Below are 16679 nucleotides of genomic sequence, written 5' to 3'. Positions count from 1 at the left end.
ATACATAAGAAAACAGAATACCTTGTATTTGAAAAAGAAACCGTATTGGTTTCCAAATGACTGCAGACGTATCTTTAATTTCTTTGCATGTGCAATGTTTTTTATTCGGGGCTCTAGTAGTCGACATGAAATGAGATTAATTATTGAAAAATGAAAGCTTTCATCAACCACTTTCTGATTTTTCTAGCTGCACAAGAACGGCAAAGCGGACATGTTGATCAAAGACCTGTATGAGGAGAACACGCAGCTGCTGAGATCTCTGGAGAAGACGGAGCAGCGGCACAAAATCGCAGAGAAGAAGAACTACCTGCTGGAGGAGAAAATCTCCAGCCTGAACAAGATAGTGCGTGACCTCAACCCCTCGCCCCTTCTGTCACTGCCCTATCACTACAAATGCACATAACCTGGAGGAGGTACTCGGGACGTTAACAGCACTTGCAAAGCCTCATGCAAGTGTCCAAAGTCAACCATGAAGTGCACTGTTTATTTAACAGAAAGTCTTTTAAAATATAATTTTCATAGCTTGAACTCTTCTGCAACAGATGCAGTCAAATGCACAAGAAAATAAAATATGTTTTATCTTGTTTAAGCCTAAAATTTAACTGTTAAATTTGCTGTATTTTTATTTTGTTCATTTTATTTTAAGCAATAATGAGCTGATGTTTTGTTGGAACCATGAAGAGCCAAATGTGAGGTTTAAAGAAAACATGGTATTCTAAAGTAATTTATATTTTAAAATATATTTTTTAAAGCAGTAGCTGTTACTTATGAATTAGCTTTTACCATGACACTATAATTCTCTTTTTAGAGAGAGAAAGCAATACTGAAGTGCACTTTCTATAAGTGTTCTTGTGTCTGTGTTGTCAAAGAGATTAATGTGTTAATCTTGTCTCTCCTTTCCTTCTGACGCCTTTATGTAAAGAAAAAACAAAGCTGTCGGAGGTAAAATCATGTCAACAGAAGAGTCGAATAATCCGGTGACCTTTTCAAAGTGTTTGCTTTCATGTAGCGCTACCTGAAGTTACGACAGTGAATGTCAAGTGGAAATACTTTAAATACGTTTGATTAAGATCTATAAACTGATGCAATATGTAAAGTTTTGTATGTAAATATGTGCCATTATGAATGTTTTAGTTACAAATGAAGGACCTTGTGTTTATAATGAAGCAAAAGCACTAAAGCTGAAAACAGGGTAAAGTTTCACTTTTAAGGTGTAAATAAAAAACATGGATCATGTCTCATTTAATTTCTCACTGGATTAATTTTTGTCTGTGCTGCTGCAAGTATATTCTACTCAAATACTGCATTTGAATGAAATTTTAATGTATTTGTACATGCATATTTCTGTTATGTGTTATTTAATACTTCTACTACATATATACATATTTATGTATGTATATTCACATACATATTTTAATTTTTACTCCACTGTAGATATTTAATGAGTACATTTACTAATGATTTTTCATAATATTTTACACACACATATAAAAAATGATACCAAGCTCCACTTTGACCATCTATGATATTCAACTTTTTTTTAATTTTACTTGTTAACACGTGAACAATAATGATAAAACCCTGCAAAGTGTGTACTATGCTTTTGAAACTTTTATAATACATTTTAATATTTATGTACTTCAGTGTGGTATTGGTATTATTATTTGCTTATTTGCATATATATCTCCCCCACTCGATTTATATTAATGTATTACATTTTTTCCCACATCATTCTATATGTTTGTTTTTTAAAGTAATTTTCAGGTATTTTCTGGTACTTTTTGACTAATTTCTTGCAAATTTTTGGGTCATTGTTATCCTATGTTGCTCATTGCCTCCTTCCCATGTTTTTTTTTTTTTTTTTTTTGAAAGAAATCAAGCCAATTTGCTCAGGTTTCAGGAGATTTAAGAATCAATTCACATGATGATATTTATTTTTTTCTTTCAGCTGTGTGTCATATCGATGAGTGATGAGCTGTGTGTGTGTGTGTGTGTGTGTGTGTGTGTGTGTGTGTCTGCATACAGAGAGAGAGAGAGTTGGTAGGTGGTGGGCAGGACTGTACAGTAACCATTCCCAGTGAGGACCAGTGGTGGGAGTGGATCTCTGCTCAGAGCGGACTGGACCGACTGGAGGAGGAAACACTCATCCAGCCGCTGGAGTTAGCTGGCTAACTGGCTGCTAGCTAATCTGAAGCTAAAATGTTTCCTCTCCGCGCTTCGCAAACTGAACGGGACGGTCGCGGGGTCGAAGAGTTGTGCCATGACGTTTGCTGTTGATGTTTCCGAGCCTTGAGTTATGCTCTCACGAAAGAAAAGTAAAAACGAAGCGTCGAAACCAGCAGAGGTACACGGGAAATATGTGAAGAAGGAAACGTCGCCGCTCCTCAGAAGTAAGCGCAACAAGTTAGCCTGCTAGCTCAGCGTTAGCACCAGTTAGCCTGCTAAGCGTCAGTTCACTTAAGTGCCAGAAAGTAGCAGGCTAACATTAGCAAACGGGGTGGAGTGAATGTGTAGAAACACAATCCTTTATTAATGTGTCTCACAAGCTTATAACCAGCTGTTTAATCTAGTTTTTATTCACCGTAAACAAACTGCTAACTTAGTTAAAGTGCTAGCTAGCTAAACATACATCATCATCATCATAGCTACATTAACTTCAGCTGCAGAGTCAAAGGAAAGTTTGAGATAACGGTCACTACTCGGACTGAGAGCAAAAACACCAAACAACTAAATAAAACCCTTATTTTACTTTTTATTAACTGTATTTGAAACTTTTCTTGGCGCTACATTGAGTAGAATGATGACTAAAATTAAGATTTGTTGCTAGTTAGCTTGAATTGAGTTGTGTAAACAAAGTACATTTACTTAAGTATTTTACTACACTTGAGGTACTTGCACTATAATTGAGTATTTCTATTTTATGCTTCGTTATACTTCTACTCTACTTCATCGTGGGGGCAAATATTGTACTTTTACTCCATCACATTCATTTGATAACTCTACATATTGTAATTATCCGTACAAATTATAATTAGCCATTAAATTATTTTGTATTTATATGAATTAAGCCATCCTGCAATATACACATTAATTTAAATTAGCTGAACCATCACCAACTGCAACATTAAAGGGATAAATAATACATCAATAATGATAATCCAATAATATGATATATATATTATTCCAAAAAGGCCTAAATTATACATTAGGAGTACTTTTACTTGTGGTGCTTTAAGCAGATTTTGATGCTAGTACTTTTACTCAAGTAAAGGTTTGAATGCAGCACTTTGACTTGCAACAGAATATTTTGCACTGTAGTATTTCTGTTTTTATTTATGTGAAAGATTTTAGTACTTCTTCCACCACTGCTTATATATTTAATGAATTTTGTAATCTGTTGTGGATTTGTTAAATTGTCCTCTAAATAGATACAGCAAAGTATTGTGATATTTGACTTTGCAATATTGTAGCGATGCACAGACCCTAAGAATTGATATTATTCACAGCAGGATCGGTTTGTTGACAGTCCCATTTTGCTGCATCAAAATTAATGATTGAAGTGAGCTGTACAGAAAGAAAACTTCATCTTAATAATTTGCACTAGATAGATTGCAGTCTATTTTAACACGTTTAGCACGTTGCAAATGTTTTAAAATTGCAATGAAATTGTCTCGTGTCTTAAGTATCGTGAATAAATATAGTATCATGAACCCTCTCGAGATTTCCATGCCAAGTAATTTTTGCATTTCATTTTCACTAAAAAAATAGATATAAATAAAATAAAAGTATGATGGTGTGATTTTTGCTGGAGTCTTTACCAAACCAGCATATTCTCTTATGTCTGGAATATGAATTGTAGGTTGGGGTGTCTCTGTAGCACCACAATGCTTTATTAGCTTTAATGGTATGTCTTGACTCATTTTACCTTTATCAAAAAAAAAATTGCACCTGTAATTTGGATATTGCAGTTGGTCTTTTTGCAATTTTAATAACATTTTGATTAACTTTGCAGCCCTTGTAAAAAGTACAATATTTCACAATAAAATGGAGCAGAGTTAATACTTATGTGTATTATAAATACCTTTCAAACTGTATGTAAGCTTAGTACGTGAGAAAAAAAAAACGATAAAGGCTTTAGTACATGAGTAAGTTTTCTTGGTTAAACAATTGGTTGTACTACTTTGTTCTTGTTTCCACTGATATTGACAGTTGCTCTTGGTTTGTTTACCTGGTTGCAGATCTTATGCCCTCATTCATCCGTCATGGACCCACTATTCCCAGACGCACAGAGGTCCCTCTGCCAGACGTGGGGCCCTCTGCCTACCCTGTGGCACCCATCCGGGAGCCTGTGGTGTCCCGCAACAAGAGCTTTCTCCGCAACCCCGTGCAAAGGCCTCCTCATGAGGTGGCCCGAAGGGAGAGCCACCGAATGTCAGCACCTCCCTACCTGCCTCGCAGTCTGGGAGACCTGCCCCGCGAGTATGGAGGCTCCTCACAGTCCTTCCTCACAGACGTGAGCCCCATGTCCGAGAACGGAGATGCTGCGCGGTATTATTACCCCTCTGAACCTTACTATGACAACCAGCAGCACCAACAGCAGCAGCAGCATCAGCAACGCCAGCCCAGGAGGGTCCCGGACCGCTTTCCTGAGGACTATAGATACTATGAACACAATGAACACAACTTCCAAAGACTTCCACGACAACACACTCCCCCAGCTCCCAGCAGACCCCCTTCAGGTAAATTTGTTTTTTTCATTTCCATTTGACAGTCCTCATGGTTCCCATGGTGATGGAAAACCTGGAAAAGTCATGAGATTTCAAAATCAAGTTTTGGAATTAGCAAAAAATATTGAACGTTTTGAAAAAGTCATGTAATTTTGTCGTGCGTAATGAAGTTGTTAAAGTAATCTTCCTCGGATAACCTTCCACGCAACGAAACATCACATCAAATATATTTTCGGTAGCTGTCGATGTAACGTAGCTCCAGTATGCGTAGATGTGTGATGTTAAGTTTACCATCATGTGCGTTTCTTTATTTTCTCCCAGCGTTCTGTCTCTCCCTTCATGTACGTCAGCTAGCTGAAATCATGTTTGAAGAAGTTTTTAATCTGAAATGATTAAAAAAAACGCCAGGCAAGTAGGAAAAGAAAAAAAGTCTTGGAAAGGTCTTAAGATTTTATCCATGAAAATGTGTGGGAACTCAGAGTACTGGTTCATGTATTTTTTTTATTGGAAGTAAACAAGGGACAGGGACAAGAAATTGGCAGCTAAGAAAGAGTTCAAAATGTGACAAAGATCAGGAGATGAATTCTTGAGCTGCAAAAATGGTTTTGGAAAGTTCATGGCAGGAAGTTATATTCTCTTGAGGGACTAAAACTCTGTCTTTTCTAACAACTTTTTGTCTGCAAATTCTGAGGTTTGAAAGTGGAGCAGTGGTGGTTTAGGATGAGTGAAATCACACCAACAAGTCTAAAACATTTCAGATTTTCTTTTGGGGAAAACGTTGCCAGCTTTGGGGTCCAGAGAAAATGCTGCAGTTGAAGTAAAGTAGCTGCATGATTATGGATGGGTTCTGGATCATACAGAGGCCACTGTGAAAGGAATGCAAGCCTTTGATTGTCACTGAGGAGCTCATAAGAGCAACTTTATTTCAGTTTTCCTGAGGGATCAAATATTTTTAAAATTACTGCTCTACATTGTAAACATTAGCATGATGTAAGCATGTAATTTCCCCGAGATTAAATGTTTAGGGGGTCGCAGGAATTTTCCAACCCACTCCAAACGGTGGAGAACCTTTTATTATGTGGCTGACTTGTCAACAGCGTGTGTATGGTTTAGTATTATGTCAGTCCCGCCTATCGCATATCATGGAGCCTTGTTTGGAGTGAGGTTAAACAAGCATTAGGGGCTCGGCATTTTTCACCTCTCTGTTTGCTGATTCTTTCTGTCGGCAAACTAGCAATTTTCAGACCGCCCCAAGTCAAATGTCTCAGACTGCTCACTTCTATGAATCATCTGTGTACAGGCCACATTGTACACGTATAGTTAATGCACTAAGTGGTAAACAGAGTTGTTTTGAAGCTGTCGTCTACCTATAATCAGCTGAAGCTTCCTTTTTTTTTATTTTGAAGGAGCGTAATTTTTGTACTGTAAGAATTAAGGGTTGACGAATATTGTTTTTTCAGGGCCGATATTGATTATTAGTGCTGAATGATGACTGATATTTGGAAGCAATATGCATTTACAATAATTATATATTAATATATATTATTAATATTTCTGTTGAAATTTAGAATTTGGTATTTAAAAAACTCCAACACAAAACTTTGTTTAACACCTGTGACCATCAGCCTTTAGCAAATGCAAATTTAGCAAATTTAAAACTTTAAATTAATAAAATGAATGAAAATAGCTCCCTGAGGTTTTACAAAGTCAAAGTTCCTCCCATGTTGACACTTTCTTTGCATGTTTTGCAGACGGCCTTCTGATGTTGGTTGAGTGTAATAAGCACACTTTTTTATTAATTAATTTTTATCAGCGATCATTAAAATAATTCCAACGGACATGCTAACAGATATCCGTGTTTTACGACTTTCACAGTATTTATGTGGCACCTGTACCTGCTTTTTAATAAAAAAAGACATGGAAATCTGACATTTTACAATGTGGGTACTTAAAAGTAAATAAGATGCAGTTTGAAATGATATCATTTATATTTTTACGGCTTTGTATATTCATTTTTCATTTAGAAAATCTGTCTTTTATTGGTATTCTTTTCAAATAGAAATGGGTGAACATTGGTCGACAATCAATTCAAAAATATGGGTTATATGGCTTAAAAACTATTTTACAGACACCATCGGACACGGTGTAGTTTTACCATTTTTTTTTCCAGTCACACATAATCTTCATGAGCATTTATTGCACATAATAAGCATTTCATTTGTATTGTCTCCCACATTATCCTTTTGCCTTCTTTTACTGGAAACATTTTTTAAAGATGTGGTCATTGCGAAAGTAACTCAGTTTCTGGAAACTGAAGGGGAAAAAAACCTTTTTTTTTGCAGGAGAAATAGCTCTAACTTTTGGATGCAGAATAACATAAAATCTATGTTCAAATACATTTTACACTGCTCCTATCTTTAGAAAAAGGTCTGGCTATTTTTTTAGGAAAAAAAGTGAACCATAATCAACTTAAGTATGTTTTTGAAATTCATACTTTTGATGATTACTGACTCGATCTCTTTCGTACAACCACTGCATCACCAGTTGTAAATATATTTGTTTATTCTCGACTATATCCAGTGAAATTCCTGCGATGCATTAAGCTGTAGGTCTGCAGCGAGCATGGCACTCTGCCATTTTTTCTGAGGAAAAGGGCAGAGATGATGATGATGATGATGAGGAGGAGGTGGAGGAGTGCATTTCTGCGGAGCGCTCGCACATTCCGTCCCTTCACTCAGCGGCTGGCAGCGAGCTCCAGCTCTGTTGCTGTCACTCTCGTGCAGAATTTATCAGATTGTAGCTGCCATTTTGCTGAGATACTTTCATTCCCCGCGCATTCGGCTGTGTTTTCAGCCCGTCCTCGCTCCCTCCAGGCTCATTAGGTTTTGAGTCACGATAGCTCTCACTCATCCACACAGCTGTTGGCTCAACATTCCTCGCTGACATTATTCACTAGTAGAAGTGCAGGACCTGTTGAATGAAACCACTCTGCTGCTGTCTGCTCTTACAGAGAGCGTTTGGGAGTTCAGTGGTTTGGTCTCATCCGGTGAAAGCTCCAGTGTGTGTGTCTGGCCATGCAGAGATCTCTGCCTTCCTGTCCAAACCTAACAGCACTCCCATTTCCTGCTATTCATCAAGTGATGTCGTCAGAATAAGATGCTCTGTCACAACAGTCAAAGGGATCGATGACTGTACACAGTCCCTGCAGTACTTTAAAACTGCAACAGTCATGCTTTAAAAAGTTAGTAGTAGATGGTTCACATGTGGTCACACTGGGCCCAGATTTCTCCTTCGTCATTAGTTCAGGGTCCACATATTAGATACATTACCACATATTCAGTTATATTTGACAAAATGTAAATAATGTGGGTGTACAACACAATGGAATTGAATTGTTTTGTTTTTAAATTTGTTTTTCTTTTAAAATTTTGGGTATTTTTTTTTTTTTAATTTGAATGATTTTCTTTTTCACTAAATTTTTTGGCTTTTATTTTCACTTTTCAAATATCTGACGGTCCTTGAACTCATCATGTGGGACGAACACTTCATGCTTTTCCCCTGAGTCACTCAAGGAGGCTCAAGAAAAAAATATTTGTACCTTTGGGGAGGGTAAAAAAAAAAACCCAGACAGCCTGTTTTTTTTCACTAACTTGACATGATCGTGAGTCACTTGCAGCCCATTCATAGTGGTCCTACGACCCACTTTTTGACCGCGACCCACCGGTTGGGAAGCACTGGTGTAGATGAACTGTGGTAAATTATGCTCCATCTAACCAATGCCTACATTTCCCTTCTCCCCCTACAGTGAAAGTGCACTGAATGATGTAACTTATGTTGTTTTGCAGAGTTTTGCTTGCTCTTTCTGCTGTTGCTCAAACTACAGGCTGCACTTATGTTTTTTCGTATTGCCCGCCAACAGCGCGTAAAAAGAATATATAGCTGATCAAGAGTTATCAGCCTCTCTCTCTTTCTCTCTACTGAAATCCAATCAAACAGATAAACTAGGCATCGTTGATTGAATATAAATCAAGATTTATATTGCTAAGCTGCTTATTTCTCTCCTAAAATATTTTTAGAAATGTATTTTAGTGCCCTGTTTAGCTGTAATAGTGGGGGCGCCATACTGCTTCCTGCAGTGAAAACAGAAGCCGAATAAAGAAACCAAAAAAACTAAGCAGTGTTGATTGAATCTAAACCAAGATTCTGTAACTGAGTTGCATATTTCTCGCTCCAAATGTTTTCAGAAACATATTTTAGCTTTCTGTTTAACTGTAATACGAGATAGCCCGCTGCCATTTTTTCCACTATTTTTTCTCTCGTAATGTAGCACCAATGTCAAAAGTATTTGCATCATTGTACTGCATAGATGGCTTAGTTTTATGTGAGGACTTCCGTTATGTCAGTAAAATACTTCTTTAGGTCGTGATTCATTGCCTTCCTCTCTAATCTCGCTCTGTATATTCAGTTGCCACATCAGAATGACCTTTGAAATGCTGTACATCCCTTTCCTTTAAATGAGTTTTTCCCACACAATGTTTTTAAGGAATTTCCTAAACTATTTCTTTTTTCCCAGCGGCGCTGTTAGCTGGCAGCTGCTCCGCTGTATGTTTGGTCAGATATCTCTCCCTCTCCCTCTACGTTCCTAAAAAGAAATGTTTGTTTTCCTCAGGCATAGGTCGAATACAGGCCAAGTCCCTCGGGAACCTCTCCAGTCTAGGGGGAGAGGACCTCCCCCTTCCGGCCGGCTGGACCGTTGACTGGACCATCCGTGGCAGGAAGTATTACATTGACCACAACACGAACACTACACACTGGAGCCACCCTCTGGAGAGGGAAGGGCTCCCTCCAGGCTGGGAAAAGGTGGAGTCGGCTGAGTTTGGGGTCTACTATGTGGATCACATCAACAAGAGGGCACAGTATCGACACCCCTGTGCTCCGAGGTACGTCATCAGAGTGAGAAGTGAAGATTATGTGTTTCACAAAACCACATTTTTTTACTTACATTTATTTTTTGGACATTTGATCCCTTCCTTAAAGCACTTAATACTCCCATTTCCTGGAACAATATATGGAAGTCCATTTCCGGCAGTGTGATTTCTCTATCAGTATCTCACGATATCGAATTAGTATCGAAAAATGAGTTAGTATCTCAAAATCATTTTCTAGTATCATAAAACAATAAGAAACTTTCTCAAAGTTGTGACAAACTTTCTTCAAATAATGAAAAACTCTTCAAACTCTTCAAACTCTTCAAACTCTTCAAAACAGTGAAAAACTCAAACTAAGAAATTATCATAAAACAATGAGATATTCTCTTAAAACGCTGAAAAGAATCAATTAGTAGCTCAAAATAATCAATAGTATTTCTAAATACTGAGAAACTTCCTCAAAATAATGTGAAACTCTCAAAATAATGAATCAGTATTGTAAAAAGAGAAACTTGATTAAAATAATGACTTTTTTTGTCATTATGAGATTATGAGAAACCCTCAAAATAAAGAGAAACGTTCTCAAAATAATGAGTAGGTATCTCAAAATAATTACAGATTTTCTCAAAATAATGAGAAACTCTTAAAATAGTCACTTTGTATTGTAAAATAAATAGAACCTCTCCCTTAATAATGACTAATTATTAAAAAAAATAATGACGTAGTATTTCAAAATAATAAATTAGTATTTAAAAATGAGTTAGTGTAAAATAATGACATTTCTTTTTATGGAAACAATGACTTCTTATCTTAAAATAATGAGAAACTTTCCCAGAATAATCCATTAGTACGTCAAACTGAGTCATGAAGTAATGAGAACCTTGCTCAAAATAATGAAAATCTTTATCAAAATCAGTTAAAATCTCAAAATAATGACTTAGTATTCTTTCTCATTTATTTTGAGACAACTCATTATGATGTCTTATAGCATCTTGTTTGTGTTTTTCTTTTTTTTCATTACACAGGCAGGAATTGGCTTTCATCACAATAAACTCACTACAAAATGTAGTTTTAATAAGTTTGAATTTTTTTCATCCACAAAAGGTTTGACCTCGGTTGACAGCACATTTTTTAAATTTTCCATATATTTTTGACACATATAAAAAAAAGGTATAAATACTATATAAGCTCTCTGTCTGTTCAGTGTGCCCCGCTATGATCAGCCTCCACCGTTGCCGCCTCCTGTGACCTATCAGCCGCGTCCTGCAGAGAGAAACCAGCCGGTGCTGGTGCCAGCCAACCCGTACCACACAGCGGAGATCCCAGACTGGCTGCAGGTCTACGCCCGTGCCCCACTCAAGTGAGTACGACTGTGACAGTCTTTAATATCATCATTACTTTTATAATAACAGCATCATTTTCATCATTGATTAGTCAGCCAATTATTTACTTTCATGTTTGGTCTATAAAATTGCGTGTTTTATCACTAAATTGGATTTTTCAGATTCAGACTTTATTGTCCTCCGTGGAGGAAATTAGTTTTCAACATCTGTTCAAATAAACACTAAACACACAGACAAGTAAACACAAAAAATAAATCTGTTACATTATGACCAGATTATTTAAAGCAGTAATGGCCACGGCCCCAAAAATCTTTCCAAAGCATGTTTTTGGCAAATATGAAACGTTTTTAAGCTTCACAAAGGCTATATTTACTACAGGGCTGTTATATTGCACTGCATTATATTGCGCAGGTGTCACTTTTATTGCGTCTAACCCTGTAATTTATACTGCACATGCTTTTTCTCAGCAGGCATTTTGACTTGTCATAGTAAGAAAGGCACAGGCGTTTCTAATGATCCTGAAACTGAAGCGGCTAAATGCAATTCAGCCATGATTAATTCAATTACTCACACCTGCGTTTTTCCTACCAGGAAACGTCAAAATGTTTTCTGTTGAACAAAGTTACTTTGTCCTACACCATGGGCCTAACAAGCACCAGAACACCAGGTGTGAGTCACAAGCTTTAACTTTTAACTTTTACATCATACTTTGGCTCACGCCTCACCTGTTCAGAGGCTTTTTATCGTAATTTATCGTAAGCATCTCATTCTAATGTTAAGCACATTTTGTGTATTCTCAAGGCCATAAACGTGTTGAATGTATTTACTACTTTATAAAACATTTGCGAAACCTTTTTTTTTTAACTTTAGCATGCGTTTCTCTTCTCCTCCCGTTTAATGAAGTCGTTTATCTTTCAGTCATTCGTTGTCTGTAACCGCTTGCCCTCATAAGGGTCGCGGGTTGGCTGGAGCTTATACCAGCTGTCGTTCTATCTTTGTCAACAAATATTGATATCTGTTACCACCGTCTGAAGTCAGATGAAATGTGAATAGTGTGTGTGGCTTCCTTTTGTGGGTTTTGGATAGAACAGCTAGACAGATAAACTGGCAAATATTAGCTTATTACAGATAAATTGGTATTTATGTATTTATCATTGGATGACGTAAGGCTTTTTTTGTTGTTTTTTGGTACGCCTTTTTTTTAATCCATAGTCTGATAAAAACTGTCATGCACAGAACCTTGTTTTTATTGTTCTATTAATTGCAAATAATGGAAATAAGTGGCATAATGTAATGGCACACTTGCTCCCTTGCTTCTCTCCACTGGAGTTTACAGCTTTAAGATGTCGCCTCTCTCTGCCTGACTTATGAAACGATAATGTGCCGCTATTAGACTTCACTCTGCTGCAAGTATCATCACTGCTGTAATGCATCTCTGGATAGGCTAACGTTGCCTTCTCTTTGTTGTGGAAGATTTCAAGAAGCACATTTCTTCCCTAATTTTAACTTCTTTTTCTGGCCGTCCGCCCTCTGCCCTGTTCTTCTCTCTTGTTGCTAAAACACGTGTTCATCATGTCACGCCTAACTTTCTTTACTGCTTCTTGGGCAAACGACTCGTTTGACAGATGCGAAAAATTTTGTTAATACAACGTCAGTTGTATTTAATTTCAGCGTGGGGCAATTTTAGATGAAAATTACAAACTTGGTGTGCAGAGGCTTTAGAGTTAGGTTTAAATCTTTTAGAAACAGTTTCACCATGACATAGTTTGTCCAGCAGAGAGAAAAATTAAGGATTTTGTATCTGTTTTTAAAATATGCGGTAGATATATCTTTAACTGATTGAACTTCCAAATATCAGTATCAGTTTCAGCTAGGTTTGGGTTGATTTCTAGTCTTGCCGGTCCAGTCCAGTTCATGAGGTGAAGAGTTTGATTTTATGCAAACCAGCCAAACTAGCATTTGACATTATTGCAAACCTCAAAAGAGGTGGGAGGGGAAACAGCGGTGAGGAGACAACGCAGTACTCTCACAAGAAAAGTAAACATGCACCAATATGGTAACATCTTCGATTTGAGGCCAAAGAAAGAGGTGTCCTGAGTGGCTGCTAGTGATTTGAAGCGGCGTTTTGAGCGCAACTTTTACCAGACAACACGTCTTGAAAGTGCCACAATGTGCAATATGTGAGAAACTGCTGGTCTTTACGAAACCCCCTTATTTCACTACAAAAACCAGAATAAGGTGGCAGTTGACTGGAGGCGTTGCCAGGGAGCTGAAAGGTTCGGGTGAGCTAAATGACTATAATATTAAGCCAGGCTACCTGCTTTTCCAGTAAATATCAAAATAAAAGGTGTGTTTTCGTTATAAAAATTGCAAACGTAGGAAGATAACACTGTCATTATGTTCCACTCGGGAGCCGGTGCTGAGTCAAATGCGACTAGATCTAGTGCTAAAACTCAGTATATCAGTCCAGTTTTGCGTTTGACCAGGAATCAAACCAGTTTGAACATTTTCACACTAGCCAAGCACTCGTTTCAGCCTCAAAACTCCAGCTCAAGTCAGGCTATAGTGGGTAGAACAAGCTGTTCGAATAATACAGGCAGTCATTGTCATCCAGCGCCTCACAAAGTACCTCTTAAAGGACCATAAATATCTTCCCTTTGACATCAGGTACGACCACATCTTGAAGTGGGAGTTGTTCCAGCTGGCAGACTTGGACACGTATCAGGGCATGCTGAAGCTGCTCTTCATGAAGGAGCTGGAACACATCGTCAAATCCTACGAGGCGTACCGGCAGGCGCTGCTGTCAGAGGTGGAGGCACGCAAACAGCGGCAGCAGTGGTACGCCCAGCAGCCCAACAAGAACTTCATTGGGAACATGTGATGTGTGTGTGAGCGCGGGGACGTCTCGCTGCCACGCCTCTCTGAGGTTTCCACAGTTTGGGAGCGGTCAGGGTTTTACTTTGAAATCGTGATTGACTCTTAATTGCCTCTTTACCAAACACATCTGTGCCTTCGCTTGATCCAAATATATCAGCCAGGAAGTCACATTGGCTGGGGGCCCCTCGTCCCCCCATATGTGACACTCGATGTCTGAACGACCATGTGACTGAAAAACACTCCAATGAAGAAGAAGAACCGAAAATGTGCTGCATGTGGGGAGACTGCTTCTGGTGCCATTTACAGCCCTGAGAACTGATTGCTGTATGGATTTCTGTTTTTAAGACTTGAGGAGAACAGAGTCCGAAAAATGGCGGATATTTGTTCAAAAACATCCTGAGATTGTGCCTTTTTAATAAAGTAAAAGCAGCATTTTTACGATGTCTGCTCACGTCTTGTATACACCAGCTACTCCGTCATTTTTTCCTGCGGGGGAAAGTGACTGGCAGCTCCTTCTAATTTGTTTCTATATGAAATACTTCATGACTATTTTTTCCTTTGCTTTGATCATAAACTGAAACCGCACTCTTACATTAAAGTGTGCATTTTTCTTTTTTGTATGACATATCCTTCTAAGACAATCCACCAAAACTTTCACAGATATTTAAGTTTTGATATGAAACACGTCTTTATTTAAAAGACCTTTTGTTGGATGAAGCATCACATTTGATGCAGTGGTTTGAGCATCTCTTGGCTCTCGGCATTACTCTAAGTCAGGAATATTCTTGTGTGTGTGTGTGTGTGTGTGTGTGTGTGTGTATAATGAAACATAAATAAGCTACTGGAACTTTATAAAATCAGACGACACATTAAGTTTGCCAAACAAGTGCAATTTAACTTCTCCTTGTTTCATTCTTTCTGGATATTTCTCGCCTTGGTAATGCCTTATTTTTATGGACTGGCGCGTCTCTTCTGTGGAAGAAGTGCAGGTTCTTGGAAGCATATTTTACTGATCACTAATCAGTCATCTTAGGCCCCTCGTGGGATTCTCAGAAATGTTTTTTTAAGCTGGGAGTTTTGTCTACTCAAGAATAATGCTAGCTCCATTCAGTTCACTCGCCAGGGTCAAAAAGGCCAAATGACTTTCAAGATGTACCACAATTTTAACACTAAGATAAGGAAACAAAAGAGTTAATACAAATCCAGACATTTCTGAATGTCCTAAAAGGCTGCCTGATTAGTTAACAGTGGGGTATGTATTTCTAGAGAGCTGTGTTTCAGTGAGTCCTTAACTACGCAAGAAGGTCTCAATCACATCTTTTCAGAGCGGTGTCATCAGTTTGTACATATCTGATTTTGTGGATTGCAAATACAGGACAATAAGCAATAAAGTCTGCAGTGAAGAAAAATAAAACCTCTGACTGTGCCGTTGTTGCCGCTTGCTGCTGGTTCACTTTTACATAGAGCCTTAAACTGATATCATTTTGAAACTTCTGCTTACTGCCTAGTCGGCAGAAAAAAATGTTTGCACTGTAGGTTTCAGCAAATGACTAATAATTTTCTATATAGCAGATATGTTGAAACTTAACGTTTTAGAACAATGTTGTTAACTAGTTGTACAAAAACACTTGGTCATGGTTAGAAAAAGATCATGTTTGGACTTATGGATTTCATGGCGTATCCTGTGGCACTAATGCAACATGAAAAGCAACAATCTCTATTAAAAAAAAACAACCAATATTTGTGATACTATCCTGGCAGGACATGCGGCATTGTCTCTGTTAGAAACAACTTTTTGTGCCACAATCTCTGCAAGAAACACAGCGATGTATTGGTAAAAATCAACACTTTTTGTCGCGCAGTCCCTGGTTGGAAAAAGGCAACAGATTGTGAACATAAGATTCACATTTGGCGAAAACGCAGAACATAGCAGCTTAAACAACAGCTGGTTTTGTTGTTTGTCGGTCGGCAACAGTGATCTGCAGGCTTGCAGGTGTTTTTTTGTCCACCATTTCCTCCTTCGGATGACAGCCAGCTCATTACTACGTCACTTGGGAAATGTTGTTATGATACATATTAAATGTACAAATGTAACATATTTGTGATTTGCAGAAACGTACAATGCCAACATTTCTTCTGGCGACTGGGCTGCCAATAAAACATTAATCTCACCTTTATGCTTAGATGTCATATTCTACATTTCAAAAAGTTAACTGAACTCTTGTGGGTTAAAAATAATCAGACACAAGCATTTTTTATGTTTTAAAACATGTCCGGAGGGAATCTGTAAAAAAATAGGTCAGTCTAGTTTTCATTCATTTGGTCCAACTTTATTAGTTATTTCCTTGAAACTGAAATTTTGCAATGCTTGTGTGCGGAAACCGAGCAGTGTCGACTTGGAAGAGGTTGATTCATTTGACCTTTCAGTGCACTGAGGCTCCCACGATGTCCGGACGTGATTTAAGTGTCGATGGGGGCAGCTTCAGGGATGAATGGTTAAATCCAAGAATAATGTGTTGTGATACATTTGTCTTTTTCTAACAGATAACATCTATTATGACTTAATTTTGCAATACAATGAAAACAAATGCTACTTTTCTGACTCACGAATGGCAACGAAGAAATGGGATTTCAAAACCTCACGAATCTTAAACTGGACTTAGATGGGTCTTTGTGTGAAGGCCTCACTCATGCTGATTATACCTTGTGGAAGACTCAAGAAGCCACTCTGCTGCAGTGCCTTTAAATTTCCAACCCTTGAGGTCAAACCTCAGTATAAACTTGCTAAATATGCATGACAGTGT

At 37.9% G+C, this 16679-nt stretch overlaps 2 protein-coding genes across 5 annotated transcripts in view; both read left to right on the top strand.

Annotated features, from left to right (window-relative positions):
• nin (ninein (GSK3B interacting protein)) overlaps positions 1 to 1241 on the top strand; it is a 37784-nt gene extending 36543 nt beyond the window's left edge. For all 4 annotated transcript variants that reach the window (XM_088087592.1, XM_088087593.1, XM_088087594.1 and 1 more), the window contains one exon: positions 188 to 1241. In XM_088087592.1, coding sequence (XP_087943718.1) covers positions 188 to 403 — 216 coding nt within the window. In that variant the 3' untranslated portion in view covers positions 404 to 1241. The remainder of the gene's footprint in view (positions 1 to 187) is intronic.
• A 780-nt stretch (positions 1242 to 2021) lies between these two features.
• On the top strand, positions 2022 to 15306 carry sav1 (salvador family WW domain containing protein 1). The gene is made up of 5 exons (XM_042501229.2): positions 2022 to 2390; positions 4239 to 4739; positions 9397 to 9667; positions 10860 to 11015; positions 13666 to 15306. The coding sequence occupies exons 1-5, from the start codon at positions 2297 to 2299 to the stop codon at positions 13877 to 13879; spliced, it is 1236 nt and encodes a 411-aa protein (XP_042357163.1). The 5' UTR covers positions 2022 to 2296; the 3' UTR covers positions 13880 to 15306.
• The last annotated feature ends 1373 nt before the right edge of the window (positions 15307 to 16679 follow it).

Source organism: Plectropomus leopardus, chromosome 14 (genome assembly GCF_026936395.1).
Source record: "Plectropomus leopardus strain MGB_pleo_1.0 chromosome 14, ASM2693639v1, whole genome shotgun sequence".
NCBI lineage: Eukaryota > Metazoa > Chordata > Actinopteri > Perciformes > Serranidae > Plectropomus > Plectropomus leopardus.
Note: the sequence above shows the minus strand (reverse complement) of the source record. Positions and strands in the feature narration are given on the sequence as shown.

What these genes read in the sequence shown, in the direction of transcription:
- sav1 (XM_042501229.2), top strand. Translation starts at nt 2,297, where the DNA reads ATGCTCTCACGAAAGAAAAGTAAAAACGAAGCGTCGAAACCAGCAGAG. An exon ending in AACGTCGCCGCTCCTCAGAA is followed by an intron (nt 2,391 to 4,238) that starts GTAAGCGCAACA and finishes ACCTGGTTGCAG; the next exon opens with ATCTTATGCCCTCATTCATC. An exon ending in CGACACCCCTGTGCTCCGAG is followed by an intron (nt 9,668 to 10,859) that starts GTACGTCATCAG and finishes CTGTCTGTTCAG; the next exon opens with TGTGCCCCGCTATGATCAGC.